General features: G+C 30.7%; 1 protein-coding gene across 3 annotated transcripts; it reads right to left on the bottom strand.

Moving 5' to 3' along the window:
- Nucleotides 1-5,967: 5,967 nt before the first annotated feature.
- Nucleotides 5,968-8,420, bottom strand: LOC140814173 (probable trehalose-phosphate phosphatase D). 3 transcript variants are annotated; one of them, XM_073173066.1, is made up of 11 exons: nucleotides 8,341-8,420; nucleotides 7,919-8,239; nucleotides 7,660-7,803; nucleotides 7,495-7,566; nucleotides 7,314-7,406; nucleotides 7,137-7,193; nucleotides 6,938-7,039; nucleotides 6,623-6,770; nucleotides 6,450-6,520; nucleotides 6,283-6,375; nucleotides 5,968-6,205 (listed from the first exon to the last, which is right to left on the bottom strand). In XM_073173066.1, the coding sequence occupies exons 2-11, from the start codon at nucleotides 8,165-8,167 to the stop codon at nucleotides 6,146-6,148; spliced, it is 1,089 nt and encodes a 362-aa protein (XP_073029167.1). In that variant the 5' UTR covers nucleotides 8,168-8,239; nucleotides 8,341-8,420; the 3' UTR covers nucleotides 5,968-6,145. The 3 variants fall into 3 exon arrangements, with proteins under 3 accessions (XP_073029167.1, XP_073029184.1, XP_073029174.1); XM_073173083.1 differs by having other exon boundaries at nucleotides 5,969-6,205; nucleotides 7,660-7,800; nucleotides 7,919-8,226; nucleotides 8,325-8,420; XM_073173073.1 differs by having other exon boundaries at nucleotides 5,969-6,205; nucleotides 7,660-7,800.
- Between the last annotated feature and the right edge of the window lie 9,194 nt (nucleotides 8,421-17,614).

Here is a 17,614-nt window from a genome sequence, read left to right as displayed (position 1 = left end):
CCTTAAATCCAAACACAACCTCGAATATTAATGAATTTATTTCTTTTCATTCTTCGTCATGGTTCAGTTTTTTAACAAGAAAATTGAAATATGAGCTGTGGAGATCAGATAAACTGGTCAAGTATTATGAGATTATATGGGGCCCAAATTTAATGAGCTATCCAACGGCCTATGCCGCATCAAGATTCTCCTGGACTCATCAAATTTCAAAAAAAAAAATCGGTCTCACTTTAAACACACCCAATGGCTAATTCTATGCTCCACCTCACATTCTTTCCCTTGTAAATTAATTATACCGACACTTTCCCTCCATTTCACCAGCAATATTCCTTCTCTCCCCTTCTCACATCCATGGAGGAGCGGGAGAGGTCTCTTACATATGAAAAAAAGGGACCCCGCTACGATGGAAATGATACCATCCAAAGTCATGAAACCACAAAAGTTATCTCACATGCAAAAGAGGACCATTTACCCGAATCCACCAGAAATGGCTCACCTACACAAGATGAGGACCCTTTACCTGTATCATCTCAACCAGCAACATACGTGGTTCAAGTTCCCAAAGATTTAATCTACCGTGTCCCTCCACCCGAGCACGCCATAATGTTGGCGGAACGCCATGCACGTCAAAAGAAGCAAAAGGGATCTTATTGTTTCTCTTGTCAATTTTGTTGTTCCTTCTTCCCAGTAAGTATCCTAGCTAAATTTTAGAATATAACCTTTTAATTAATTCGTTTAAATCTATCCCATAAACATTGCTTGCATCCCATCACGTGCAGTTCGGACGTTCGCGAAGAAAAGAAAGTGCAGTACCCACTCGGAAACCTAATAGCGATATCTAAATCCTATTCTAAAGATTTCGTGAAAACAATTTTGCGGAGTTGGTTGATTTCACCAATGCATGCCGAAAGAACCTACTTCTCTTCCTGCTTTCTGTAAATTTTGTGTATGTTTTTTCCAAAAATAAAAATGAAATTGTTTCTTGTTTAATTCGAACCCCTATGTTGTAATTATAGCCATTGAAAGAGAAACGAGGTGTACTTGAAGAATATACAATAATAAAGCTAGTAACACAGAAAAATGACACTTTCCATGGAGAGTATTGAACATTTATTTGTTAAACAAATCAGCGTAAAAGTAGCCACCAATTAATATGGAGAGTAATTGAACATTTATTTATTTTTGAAATTGTAATTTTTTTTCTTGTTTACAGCTTAAAAATACGTCGCAAAACCATTTCTCGATTCTCCACCGAATCCAGTCCAGGCCCAAACCGAATCAGCCCACCAAACCAAAAGTCCAGATTCCTAATTAGAATCCAGATGTTGAATCCCATAATAGCATCTTTCACGCACAATATTACTCAATGTCATCTCTAAATTCATAAATCTTGGATGAGAGTACAACATTTCGTCATCCAAAGTACGTAACCAAATAAATATTTATAAAATTAAGAATTTCTTTTAGCTTAATCACGGTCTATTCATATTCTCTACTATATATATTTGCTCTAAATGTAATGTTAAGTCGAAATTCAATACATTTCAAAAGAAAAGTAAAGCTTACGTTAATATCGATGGAAAGTGGACACTAGAGTTGCGTTAATTATAAAATCTAGCTAGTATTTACCAAGTTTCACGGTTTACACACAGTACACGTTCCATGTGAAAGTAGTATACTAAAATAAATCCTGGAAAATAGAGAATCTTGGTAGTAAAACGGGCAACTTCCAGCATCCCAACATTATATCGCACTGTCGGCTCACATGGAAATGAAACCGTCCATAGACAACCGAGGTACCACCTCGGCTCGAGCATCGATGTGGGGACCCAAATTATTTCTTTTACTTTGACACGTTCAATGAAATATAGCCCTAAAATGCCCGAATAATTTTTGCACACCATTTTTTATAATGTAAAGAGCTAGCAAGGTCCAAGTGTTTCACCACATTAATTATTGTTGCACTTTAGAAACTTTATTATAATATGTGATTATGTTCTTGATATTCTTGAGATCTTCCTTAGATTAAGGCCAATAAGAAAGATCAGACATATAATATTCTCAGTTGCCTTCTTTTGATATGTATTCAAGTCTAATTGTCATTGTTTAATGAACTAGTGATTACTTAATGAGGTTAATGTGGTACTTGTGGGGAGATATGCGCCTTTTTCCACCAATTATTGGTGTCTATATGGATTTATTATTTACTTGAAATTATATTTTTATTAGGCCAGGCCACCAATCAAGACGGGCTATACAAAATTTGAATTTTTTTGTAAAAAAAAATGAAATAATATTTTTCGAGAAATTATAAACTTTTTGAAGCACTCACTCTATATTGTTCTTGTCGCCTCTATTTTTCTGTCTGTCCCTTCCATCAATAGAGTATACACATTGATTGAATTTATATTTGGAAGGCCTTCTTTACACGTCTAGATAAAAAAGCTGATAGTTCTTGGACATTGATTTTCTTTATATCTATGAATTGGGAGCATGTTTGTGTCCCAAAACCCACGTATTGTTTCACATAAATCAAGCACTCTAAGTGGAATCCAACTCCTCCTTCAACAAATATTCATGGGTTTTCCTCTAAATTCAAAGGAAGTGGAGGGGTTTTCACTTTCACCACCTAACACTTGTAAAAAATAATGATACCAATAAAGTAAAAGGAGGCATGGAATCCATAAACAAAAACATACACTTTGAGATTCCTTTTCATCTTTCGAGCAGGTGGGCACTCACAAATCCAAGCACCCAATTAATAGTGTAATATTATGCTTGTGTTGTGAGAGCAATGGTTTAGTTCCAATTAAGTATTCATAATCAAAATTTTGCAACATCTCTTCTTTGTTTACATATATGTCCCTAGTTATCATTATTCATTTCTTTTGAGGCGAATACGTTTACAATCATTCTACCCGTAAAATGGAAAGTCTTTCAGGAATCTGTTTCTGAATTTCACATTATCTTATCAGAAATTAATATGGAGGAGTGCCTTTAGCCATTTTTGTGCTAATAAGACATCTTAACTAATTTGGTTTGATCTCATCTGTAATGAATATGTAGTCAATTATTATATACAATATATACTATAATTTTTGCAAGGAGAATTCGATTGGAAACATAAAGATTTTTTGTTTTTTTTTTAAATAAATATTGAACTGCTGACCAATTTTTACCATATATGTCGTACGTGGTGCTTTTGAGAAGATAGAGTTTAATTATAGATGGTATTCTCATTATATTTATTTTCATATCACAATGCAAATAAGACGTGGTTGCTTCCACATATCATCGGTGTTTTCATTATTTCTATTGTTAATTTGGTCGTAAAATTGTACTTACAGACGTAGTATATATATACCCATTAATTTTCTCATATTGATTTCACTAGCACAATTTTTCGTTATTGTTAATTTATTATTATCATGTACAATATAATGGGGAAAACCAAAATCAACTCAAAGTTGGCTACATCCATGAATTTCCAAGAATATACAATGGGAATATAAGTTGTTCAAATATTAATCTTTATAAATAAGTTTTTCACATAGTGTATTCGTGACAGAACAAAACAATGATATCAGAATTAATCTCGTTGATGATCGCTTGGTGAACAAATTATTGCTATATATATAAAAAAATTTGCAACATGATAGAAATAATATGAATATTTGTAGTGTATAGACTACAAATTACAATTTTGATGGCTTATAAATTTTAAAATTAACTTTTAGATTTTACCGATTACTTGTAAATATCTGAGAACTGTTTAAATATTTAAAATTTTAATAACTTGTAGATTAAGTTAAGCATACTCTTACCAAAACTTTTACCTAAAAAGAGTGGAAAGACAATCAAGAATACTAAGTTTTGACCGGCGAAAGGTCTCGACCTTTAATATTTCAGAGAATCAAGGCATGTGCAACACAAAACACACACACACACATATATATGATAGAATATATTTATGAAATTTACTTGAAATTATTGTGACATATCCCAACCCAAATGTTCATTTTATATATTTATACATTAATTGTGAAATTTTAAATGTGAAAAAACGTTAAAATTCTACGCATACAAACATGTTGATTTAATGTCGTGGATATAAAAGTTGATTATTAGTTTATAAGGGAAGAAAAAAATTAATTAAAAATAATTTAAGCACGCTTAAATGTGAATGCCTTGAAAATACAACAAAAGCAACGAATCGAATCATGCTTGGGTTGCCATTGAAGACTTTCTATACATTTAGAAGGTCCTAAGAACTTTCAAGCCGAAACCGAACAATAGGATTGCACGTGCGATATAAATGTGTATTGATTTCAATTTGTTTCTTTTGTGCTAATACTCAAATACTTAAAATGAGAACTATATTTACCAAACATACATACATACGTATATTTATTCTATTTTATTAAAATTGAAGATACGATAATAACCATTAGGAAGAATACCAATTTTTTCTTCCAATTTTACATTTATATGATACTAATATTACACTTTTGTCTTTTGTTTTTATTTTTAAATTTCAACACACACTTTTAAATTTTTTTTTATTTCAACAATTCAAATATCAATTTAGTCCCTTAATAATTTATCAAATTTCACTTTATTCTAACAATAATGATTAAAAAAACTGTACACACACGCATCACGTGTGCAGAATAACTAGTATATATTAAGAATATATATATAATAATTTACATATATATTCACAAGATCATTGTGTCTTAGTCGTTAGAGTTCTTATAAATTAAATATGGTCGATGACTTGTAATCAATGTCCCGAGTTTAGGATGAAATAAACAAATAAAATGAATTTTTTTTTTGTGGTCTACTAACTTGGTCTTTGTTTAGTTTTGATCTACAAAATTTACTTTAATTACATTAAGTTTTAATGTACCAAAACTCAAAAATGAACGTATATTTAATGGGAAAAAAATTTAGCTTCCCCTAAATAAATAAAAATAGGACAGTTTTATGATTGTGAGTAAATTATATTGTACTAATGCGGGTCATAAAGTTATTATTCCGAAGACAATTTTCTTTGATTGTATCATATGCAATAACACTCAACAAAAGTCATGTCGTTATCTCATGTAGAACTTCTTTTGAAAAAACTAGTTTCTAGTCATGGTCAGTTGTATGTCGCTGTAACGAGAGTTACAAACTTTAAGAGTGTGTTTGGTTGAGTGGATTAAATAAGGATAGATTAATAGTCAAATATTTATCGTTAAAATTTTAAGATGTTTTAATAATCATTTTGACCCGGTTTAAGATCCAATTTTATTAATCAAATAGTTATCCATAAATTAGATCTTAAATCGGGTCAAAATGATTATTAAAACAACTTAAAATTTTAACGATAAATATTTGACTATTAATCTATCCTTATTTAAATAACTCAACCAAACACACCCTAAAGGTCTAAAAATTTTGATATGTGCTAATGTTAATAGCAAAAAAAAAAAAAAAATTCAACGACAAATATTGTATTTAATAAATTTTTCATAATATGTGAAAAAATTTGTTTCTTAATTGTATATTTTATAAGCACTTTTTTTTTGTATTTTAAAAATCTATAATATTTAACATAGTAATGCACGGGTTAGATACTAGTAAATAAAAATAGGATAGTTGTATGATTGTGGGTGAATTATATTGTACGTAATTTGTGGCCGCATATGATAAATCAACACAATGTACAGTTCAGTAAATTAATTATATACGTAGTATCAGTAGTTTCACTACATATGTCGTTGTAGTTATGATAATAATAATAATAATAATAATAATAATAATAATGATAATAATAATAATAATAATAATAATAATAATAATAATAATAATAATAAGACAATTACATAAATAGAAATTGTAAGTTTAATTATGGTTTTATCTACTTTCTTCTTCGATCTAATTAAGTCGACATTTATTTAACATAAGATGATTTTAAAAAAAGAGAGGAGAAATGATAATGAAAAATAGACTATTTCACGATTTCTTCGAAAAAGGGAATAATCCCTTAGGGCAAAAATTACAATTACAAAAATAAAAGAAAGTGCGGAATATAATATAATCTCGACCACCCCATCTCCAATAAAACATCAGGGGTAAGTTTTTGGTAGTAGTGCCTTAATTAGCAGCAGGGATACTGTGATTGTTTCCACCCCACTAAACGTGTTAAGAAGTCCATAACCTGTAGAACATCACATGTTACAACCAGGCCAACTCTATCTTCAAAATTCATACAAATTTGATCTTCCTCGTACTTACCTCGGATGGTTCTTTTAAAGAATATGATGCATAGGTTTCTTTCGGAGCCTTGGATACAAGAATTCCTAGACCTTGTCCCTTCCTCCGTAGAACCTGACCGCTTTTCATTATAAGCTCGACTTCGAAAATATAATTAAGCGATGAATATATGAAAATCCCATACTTACTTTGAATGCATCCTCATCGGTGCGATCATCTCCTATGTATATGGGAAAAATATCGTTCGACTCCGCGTAACCTAAGGAATATTGAGAAATATATAATGCATGAATAATTTTTCCTTCTAGTCTTGTATATAAATTATATGTACACAAATGTATAGAAATTTCCTTGTCCTTACCTAATGATTCCAACAAGAATTCAAGTGCATTGCCTTTGTCCCATTTGATAGTGGGACGAATCTCTATGACCTTCCTTCCTTGTGTTAATCTAAGCTGCTGGTACCCCTTCATTATTGATTTAACTTGATCACCCAACTCTCCCCAGTTCTGCAAGTAAAATTTCAATTTTATTCATATTATTGTTTTAATTTTTCATATAACTAGCAGTTTATATATATATATATATATATATATATAATATATATATATATATATATATATATATATATATATATATATATATATATATATATATATATATATATAATCAGTACCTTTTCTTCAACGCAACGGTAGTGAACCGACAGACAGAATTTATTGTTCTCAACTTTAGCGCCTGGGATGTGTTTGATTTTCTCTATCAAAGTTTTGTATACCTAAGAATTAAAGCCATATTTTCGGCATGTTAGTGACAAAGTTTTCACCATATATCTATAAATAGTGATTGATAATTGTAAGACAAGTGATACTAACTTCATTAATCGTTGACAGAAACTCTCTGGCCGGTTGACAGATGACAGTTCGATTTTCCTGAACAATTATAACATAAACAGAAATTATTTTATTGGCAAAAATTATATTCAATATGCTTGTTAGTAATCTCGTGCTTAATAAAATTTAAATCGAATGTATAATTATCTTAACACTCACTCTTCTTTGTTTGTCTCCTTTTGTTGGTCCCCTGATGTCCATTCCGTGACTACCGGCGTAATAAAGCTCTGATAATCTAACGAAACTAGACACCTGCAAATAAAATTTCCCAGATTACAACTAATTAAACACAATTACCTGTTTTAAAATTTGATGATGAACTTGAAACACAAAAATGTACCTTAGCTCGGCTCCTTCCGCTAACAATGGCGGTTGGGAAAAACTTGGCTACGCCTTTTACAGCTTCTCTCATCTGATTATTCGATGCAGAACAAGTTGAATGTTAGTTTTTTTCTTTACTATATGAATCGGGGGAGTAAAAATTTTGATGAAATTGATGTCAAACCTCGTTAGTCATGAAAGCGCGGTCGGGATCCTCCACGATAGGTGATAATGTGCCATCATAATCCAAGAAAACCACTATTTGTTTCCCCTTTGAAGCATTCATTATCTCGTCAAACATGGTCAAAGCAGAGGGACGGTGAAACTGCTTGATTTGGAAATAAAAAACATGTGTCAATCACCCACGATATATAAAATCCAGTGATTTAAAAAAAAAACCCGAATCAAATATTGTTTTTTTTCTTTATTTATGGTGTACTTACAGTCCAAGAACTTTGATCTTTGGTATCTGAAGCCCTTCGGGTGGGTGAAGAAGCTCGCATTGAATCAAGCAAGGCATTGATCCTAGCGCCGTTCCCGCAGGTACTTTCGAGTTTCTTTAACAACTTTTTTCGTGACAAATATCCATTCTGTGAAACCGTCTGCGGGAACATAGTCGAGTCGGACATGGCTACCGCGATTGCCGTAAAGCAGGATTTTGCATCAGAAATGACCATATTTTGGTTGGTCATGATCAAATGATATGATAAAATTATACTCCTTAAAAGCTCTTCAACTGTATATATAGCAGCTACCTTGCAAGCCTGCATTGACATCAAGGGTCAAAATAATAATAATAATTTGTAATAAGACCCATCGAAATCGTAAAAAAAAATTTATAAAATATACAAGGAATGTAAAGTACCTGGAAAAGGGCTCGAAGTTTGCAGGAAATGAAATGAAAAAACAGAGGAAAGAGAGAGAATGAAACAAAGAAAGCCAGAGGCAAATGTGTTACGAGTGACAAATGAATGGATTTGTGTTTGAATTTATAAGCAACTTCACTGCAAAAAAGAGACCAACTTTTATTTTTCCAACTCTTCTAGTACAATCCAGTCCCTAATAATTATGAGTGGGTAAATAAATTCATATTTTACAAGTACTCTTTTGGAGTCATTATGCCCTTCTTTTCTCTTTAATATTTCGTTTCCAGTCTTTTTTTTTTCTTTTTCAGAATAAGAATCTATTCTTTTTTCGGGTCTTTTTGCGTGCCAAATCAAGTTTTCCTTATGTTAATATAGGAATTTTGATCTAACTCAACCCCAAAAAAATATTGGAATTTGGATCTAACTCAACCCCAAAAATTAGCTCAAAGAGAGAGAATTGTCCAAGACCATATATACAACTCTCATGTTAGTAATCCAACCGATGTGGGACAATTAGCACACCACTCTCACGCCCAATAATGAATATCTGGAGCGTGGAGTTTACAAATGACCCAATTATGGACAGAACGGGTGGCCTAATTATAGGCAGTCCAACACATAACGATAGAACTCGGGCTCTGATATCATGTTAAGAATGAGATTTGGACCTAACTCAACCCTAAAAGCTAGCTCAAGGGAGGAGGATTGTCAAAGCCCATATATACAACTCCAAGGTTATTTAACCTGTCGATGTGAGACAATTAACACACCGCTCTCATGCCCAGGAATGAACATTTGGAGCGTGGAGTTTACAAATAACCCAATTATGGGCAGAACAGGTGGCCTAATTATAGGCAGTCCAACACATAACAGTGGAACCTGAGCTCTGATACCATGTTAAGATTGGAACTTGGACCTAACTCAACTCCAAACACACACACACGTACACAAACAAACTGTCACGTTAATTTTTATATTATATTTAATTGTATAATAATTGAAAATATTCATTTGAGTCAAACAAAAAAAATCCTAAACGGATGTATAAACGAATATTTATCTCAAATCAAATGCGTATTTAAACTAAGTAATGCTTATAGTTTTATTTTTTATTTTTTTTGGGCAACTGATGTAATTGTAAGATCGGGCAATACTTTCAAGTTAAATGGTTTTTAAAGTCATCCAATTTTGACAGCAATCATATTATTTTGATTATAATGTAGTGCACTGTTTTTTTTTTTTTTTTTTTACTTAAAGAGAATTATTTTTAAAAACAATATGTGTTGTTATCAATCATTTGGGAGAAGAAAAATTAAAGGATCCAATTACTATTTTTTGTTATTATAATAATGAAGTAGTAGGGACGATATTATATATATACATTCATATATAAAACATCTATATAAAACATAAATATTGGATGGGGTGGATCCCAAACTATCCAATGGGTAAGACTATACGGACAAACAATGAATGGTTCATGGTTGAATGAAATATAAATAATGTTTTTTTTTATCGAATATATATAAAATTTTGTTACGTTGTCTTGATTCTCGTTAATGAGGTGGTGGGCACAGAGGTGAACACAGTTTTTGTTGAATGCATAGCAAAACTTTACATATATAAACATTTTACAGCTGACCTGGAAAAGAATAAATTCTATTATTGAACATTATGTAAAATATTTGGAGATGTTAGTTGTGGAGTTACATTCTTTGTCTTGTATAATTTGCTAGTGGGAATTAACTGTAATCATGCAATATTAGTAAGCCCTTTTCCTGGAATGAAACAAAGTTACATTATTACATCATCAATATTTGTTTTCATTAGAAAGTTATATATATATTATTAATTAGAGCGACCCCTTGAAATTTTTATTAAAACCAACAACTTCAACTTCGACCTAAACTGTTGGCTCAAAACAAGCTGTAATTTAATATTGTTTGGATTTTACTCAGACAGAAATGTGATCGTATGATGTCCTTTCTTCCATTTAAAGTTCTATTTCAATTGCTACAAATCCGCTTGTAAAATTAATGAATTACAGTCTTGTTGAGGTCCCATCTTAATTTAATAATAATTATTGCGACGTTTTGTCTTAATTTTTCTTAATTGTCTCTAACTCAAAATATTTTTGGAACTGCATGTGTTTCGAATAACTAAAATTTAACGTGAAGTCGTGAGATTTTTAATTTATTTTTTTAATGCATCGATTTTTTTTAATGGTGACGCAGTAAAAAAAGTGATATTTACACACAGGCACACGTATATTGAAAAAACTTTTGTATTCCATGTGACTGAGTCAAGTAGACGGTTATATATTGAAGAGCTAGCAGCATAAAAGTAGTATTTTCGCAATATATCTAATAGTCGATTTTAATTTGATCATGTCGATTTCATATATATTTACAAACCTCACATGTCCAAATCAATCCTGAACTCTTGGATTTTTCATTAACACAATAGCGTGAACTCAGAAAGTGTAAAGTTAAATATCTTAAAAAAAAAAAAAAAGTAGTTGTATTTTCAATCTTGAATACCGTCCATATTCATTTTACAGGAATATGCGAACAAGGAATAGATTCATCATTCCAATTTATATGTCTCGATCTGGAGATTTGCAGTCAAGCCCAAAGGGAGCAGGATGCTTGCTGGACAAAGTAAAGCTGAATTTTGAAAGGCTGTTTTTAATAAGTTCGAAGTTTTAAGGAAGAAATTGTCAAAAATAAATTCACGCAAATTTGATTCTAAGATGCTATCTTATTAAATATACATAATTTTTTCTTCCTTCAATTGAAATTTGACAACACATAGACTTAGAATAGTAAAGAGACAAATCATAAAGGACCCAAACAACAATTTTTACTTCCTGATCAGTAAATTACGTTTGTTTACTATGTGAATTTAATATTAACATATATTTATCACGCTAGCGTATGAAATCGTTTAAACTTAGAAAAAAAATTATATAGCCTAAAATCAACGAAAAATAAATCATTGCATATATTTTATATTATTTCAACAAGGACTTAAAAACTTTATGTTAAAATTTAAATCCATGAGATTTTGCTGAAATTCGTAGCGTCTTTGTCAATCTTCTCGATTTAATAAGTACGGCTTAATTCGCACTAATCCAACCGTAACAACTGCCAGCCATGGCCCACTGGAAATGAGAGAAACATACTCTTAGTGGGCCCGTATTCACTTAGGATATGACAATGCATGATTCATCTGGGCCCACTAATCATGGCCCCCTAAGCCCAAAATGCTCGACCCACTAATTAATACACCACTTCCACCAAAATACTATTAGTATTTGCACCCAAACTACCCCCACTCTACATTTTAAGTCATTTTCTAAAGATATTTTTAGTTGTAAATTTTGTGAGTGGGAATAAGTTTAATCTATCATGTAAGATCTGTGAAAAATCACCTTTTATTTAGATATGGCCCTAGTTAGGCAACAGTTGTTACCGTTTACAATAATTTTATATATATGTATCTACGATTTTTTAATGCTATCGAGTTAAAGATTTCAAATCTATTAGTTTCTATTGGTAAATCTATTTGACATTGGATTTTAAATAATCAGTCGACTGATTTAAAATCCAAATATAATGAATGAGACTGAGGTATAATTCATCATCATGCATAGTTTCAAATCTATTAGTTTCGTGAATCACCTTATTCTACAAGTTTTTTCCTTCATCTCCATTTTTGCATCTGTCTAGCTTCAAGTGTTGTAGCCTACTTTCTTGAAAGCGCGAGTGCTTTGATAGGGCGTAATGATTGATTGGCTGGTTTTAGGCTTTAAAGGAGGTCGTTTTTTCTGCCTCTTCATGGCATAACTGATCATGTGCATTATTTCTTTGTTTTATTTTTTTTAATGTAAAAATATATGAAAAATAAAGATGACCCGTATGAGTATCCGATCCATATCACATTAAAGCAACGAGAAATGAGTTGGGTGAAGATTTAGGCACAATCCGGTAGGTTTCTTTCGTCATTTTTCTAGTCTTGGCAAAGAAACAATTTGCTAAGGGATCAATTTAACAAACTGTCATCCAATTCATTCGAAAACGTTTCGAGTACTTTCATTCAGAGCTTCAAAAGTAGGAATTTGAGATATAAAGACATCCAACTTTAAGAAGTAAAATTTTTTATTTCTTGAAAATTCATTTATTTAGAAAGGTGGTGGTTACCCTACTTAAAATCTTAGTCCCTTCGCCTTTTATTTTCAGTCAATTAAGCATTATATTAGACAGCAAGACATGGATATATTAGCATACAAGCTGTATGAGAACCAAAAAGGCTACTTGTCAGTTTATTAAATTTGTATAAGAATGGAGAACGACTAATATTGTGACAAATGGTTCTCCACGTATCCATACAAGGATACCAACTAAAATTGTGCCCGTTAGTATCAGCTACCAAGAAAATTCAGAATGGAACTACTCTTGTTTTTTTATGTATAATAATTTGATGGCCTCTTACATATAAAATAAACTATTTAGCCATGTATTCAAGTTTTTTAAATATTTTCTCCCATCATCCAGCATACACACACATATATAGTAATCTGACCCTCGAATTTTTTTTGTTTTCAAATAATGTTTTACTGCAAATAAGATTATGATACAATATATATATATATATCACTACAACAATAAATGGCTATTGTGACACTTTTTTGTAGACATTTTTAATTAAATGTTGTTACAAATACTTAATAATGACACTTATAAAAAATTAATAATGTGTAAAATAAAAAAACATATTAGATTAGTTATCATGACATTTTTAATTGATGTCATCTATTATATGGAGGGAACAATTACTTTTCCCACATCGTAAAAAATTGTTAAAACTAAAAAATTTCACTATAAATAAGTGTGAGAATATTTGTGTTAGATAAATATTGGAGGAGGGCAAATAATAGTCTCCCTCCATATAAAAAATGACATCAATTAAAAATGTCAGTATAACTAATCTAATATGTTTTTTTATTCTCACATTTATTTTATCTAATTTCCCTCCTCCTATATTTATCCAACCCAAATATTCCCACATTTGTTATTGTCACTATAAATAATATACACGACACTTTTAGTTGTCATTATAAATGATTTTAACTGACATATAAATTTTTCATAATTACTATAATAACAAGGCATCTATAAATGTATTTAAATATGAGTTTTCCTGACATTTAAAATTGTCATTATATGAATTATTAGTAACACGTATGAAGTTGTCATTAACATCTTATAATGACATTAAAAAATGTCAGTAAGTTTAAGACGACATTGGAATAGATGACATTTGTTGGAGGTGTCACTAAAAATTAAATGTCACTAAATATTGAATATGATGACATTTATGAATGTCACCATAAGCATTTTTTCTTGTAGTGTATATATATATATATATATATATATATATTATATATATATATATATATATATATATATATATATATATATATATATATATATATATATATATATATATATATATATATATATATATATATATAGATAGATAGATAAGCGTTTGACAAATGGTCATGAGTTCGAATCCAGCGTTTGACAAACGGTCATGAGTTCGAATCCCCTTACCTACTCTTTATCGGGCAAGTCATCGCACATGATTTGTCCAATGTAATTTGCATGCTAATGCGTTCGTCTATGTATTTACTCAATGTACACCAAAAATAACGGTTGCCACTTCCATCATCATAATATATCATAAATCACATTTTAAACAAATTTAGAATATAGAATGTGCCACACTTGGCAACAACAATGTGCCTATCTCTTATAAAAAAAAATTAAAATCCCACTTCAGAACGCCCTATCCCAATTCCCAACCCTTCTTTATTCCATGCAAATTAAAATTAATAATAGATTGAAATATAATGGTAATTGTGCACAATCTTGGCTTGCTACAATCCAAGGTCAAATTAACCTTTTGAGACAATGAAGGTCCACAACTCTTCGGTGCCTCATGGGCCTCCCAAATTATATATATAGAGGCTGGAAATTTAGCTTTGGATTTAAGATTATTACTTTCTAAGTTGTACATATATCCACGCCTCTGTATAGATAGATACTGATGCGATGCAAGAACATATTGCCGACCTTAGAAAAGTAGCAGCAAACACTTTAAACAATGGATGAATGTAAATCTATTCGAATGAATGAAAAAAAAAATTTGATGTCTAGTTTTTGGTTATTAAACGTCAACTGTCAAAAATAAATACAACAGCAAGGATGCAGGAAGGCAGCAAAATAATCTATATTAGCAAATTGCATGGTCAAAGCCAAACTGGAAACTGGTTTAATTTTTCCATTAAAAAACTTCAAAAAATAAAATTGAAAATCTTTGAAAAGGGAAAATCAATCGGCATCAGGAAAATAAATTAAAACCAACTCTTGATTTGATGCCAACTTTTTATCCTCGCACGCCCAAGCACCACCGAGCAGTGAAAAGTGACTTGCAGCTCAATAAATCGAAGTTTTTCACTTGTTTGTTAAATATAATATTATATATTGATACTCACGGAAATTTAGGGTCCGATCCCAACGAGCGTCACTAGTTCAGACGTGGGCTTTAAGATGACCCTGAGCCTGAAATAAGAAAGAAGATCGTTAAGAGGGGGCCAGGAGGGTGTCCTGGCGTAGCCCCTCCGACGCTCAAGTCAGTGACTGAGGATATATGGGGAGCAACTAAGGGTGCTGCTGAAAACAATATCGAATCCTTGAATTAACAATCAAACCTGGTATTTATAAGAGAATACATGGGTCTTTGATGGGTCTGTCTTTCATTTGGGCTAGGGATGAGAGTAATGGGCTCATCCATGGAATATCATATATATACATATATATATATATATATATGGAGTAGACGAAATGTACTGTTTTTGCTGTAACATAAAGCGGAACTGAAAAGACCGAAATAATCGACGGCGGAGAGAATGGGAATGAGCTTCTCATAGTTGAAATTCGATTATAAAATGTTATCATGACAAGCGTGGTCAGGTTGTCAAGATAAGTTCAAACTCTTGTGTGAATAAATTTAATATATATTTTAAAAGTATCATATATAAAAGATTTAAAAATATTTTATTATTTTACTGAAATTTTAAATCTCTAACAACATTTTTTAAACCGACACACAGGAACTTGTTCAATCCGTATGTATATCTTCCTGTGGGGAGAGTTTTTGGGATTAGTTATTAAAGCAAAGCATATATCCATTCTCTTATCTTGGGATGAATTAAATGACTTTATTTTTGTTTTCACTCTTCTTCCCAGTCATACCTAATACTTGAAGATAACAAACTTTATGTGGGATGTGGCCAAAATCCAATGTAGTGTACATGAACCAACTTAATTAATAGGGAACAAAAATGGTCCATCTTCTTAAAAATAGAATACATTTTTATTTATGTTTACACCTGCTTTTTTTCAAAAAACACACGCACATTCAAATTGACACTCGTATATTTTAGAAGGGAAAATTGTTTTGGTTTTGTCTATTTGCGATTTCGATTTTTTAAATTGAGACTATGACACCACACATGTAGTGTTACATCGACTTCACGTTTAAAAAATAACTAACATTGTTTAAAAAAAAAGAAGATAAAGATAAGGTACTAAAACTGAAATTTATGGAGCAAAAGTATCAAAATATCAATCAGATAAAAAAATTTTAAAAATAATATTTTTATTTTAAAATATGTATATGAATGTGTGTGCATATCACAACAATAGTCTATGTACCTCATATTATCCTTGAAACATGAAACTTCCAGTTGGCCCATATCTCCCATGTGAAAATATAGAGTAGGGTTTGATGAAGAAAATGATAAAATTTAATCGATCTTTTACGGGTTGACAAACATTGATTAATTAATACGTTGGAAATTGAAAATTTTTGTCTGCCAGAAACCCCACTAACTTATACATGTTGGATATCGTGTTAGATTTCTCCTAAAAGCTAAAAATATATTGAAAAATATAATATAAAATTTCTAATTTCAAAAATAAAAATAAAATTCAAATTGCATGTTCTTGGTGTAATGACTGCCAAACCAAATTTATATTTCTTGTACTTACCTGTTGGGATCGGCAATTCTAAAGATAAATATATACAATCAAAAAGTTTGTATGTTATCGGTCTAAAAAGTATAATCAAAAGGTTTGTATGTTATCTATCTAAAAAATATTATTTCGATCTATGTTTTCTTCTATGATAAAATTCACAACTATTATTTTCAGTACGTCCTGACTAGTAAATTCTCAAACTACCACAATAACATGCAAATCATGTTAATCAAATTTTGATCTTGATAGAACTCGATAACTAAGCTAATCTAAGGTTTTTTTTTAAAAAATAATAATAATAATTTGATGAGTTTGAGCATGAATATGAAAATATGAATAGTAATCTGTTTCATTCGTATTCTTGACATCACAAATAAAATTTGTGGATTAGTTTTGTTATTTGGGTTGGACTTTGGATCGTGGGAGAACGAGAGCCTCGCCACATTCGATTCAATGAAATCAATAATAAGTTTCTTGGGCCAAGCCCATATATTGTTGGGTTAATGACTTGTATTTGAATTTGTTTTAAAGTAACCCTGTCACATTATTTCTTAATAGTTTTTCTTTATTTGTACTAAATTTTAAATTCTGTATAATTTGGTAGTATTGTTGGCATAAGTAAGTTTTTGGGTTAATTTTATGTCTAAGAAAAATAAAACGATTCCATGCGTTTAATAATTTAGGCTGGCAAATCGAGTCAGCGCATGTTTAAAATAAAAACTCTTGTTCTTGTCGTTTTAACTAAGTGGTTCGGAAGATTAGAACTAGGAAATTATATTGTCTGAATAGTTATTGTTCTTTTGTTTCCTAATTCATGCGATCATTAGACAAATGATCAGATATGCATAATCTAAATTAGACCGGAGATGTATGTTAACATAATAAATTCTAGAATGTCCAGAACTTGTAGAAGCATCAGTTGAAAAGTAAATAAATGGATCCAATTCCTAAGAAAAGTTGACAAAATATTTTAATTAATCCAATTGTATGAGTGATGATTTCAAGGTGTTTGGCGAGGTAAGAAATTATGCGTCTGCGTGTTAATTCAAACAAAAATGGTTCATAGTTTCAGTTTGACCAATACTTACTATTTTTTTTTTCAATACAAACATATATATAATTTTTTATGTTTTTTTTTAATATGTTTGTTGCATAATGAATGGTT

This window comes from Primulina eburnea, chromosome 1 (genome assembly GCF_022965805.1).
Source record: "Primulina eburnea isolate SZY01 chromosome 1, ASM2296580v1, whole genome shotgun sequence".
Classification (NCBI taxonomy): Eukaryota; Viridiplantae; Streptophyta; class Magnoliopsida; order Lamiales; family Gesneriaceae; genus Primulina; species Primulina eburnea.
The sequence above is the reverse complement of the archived record's forward strand: the minus strand, read 5'-3'. Positions and strand labels throughout refer to the sequence as shown.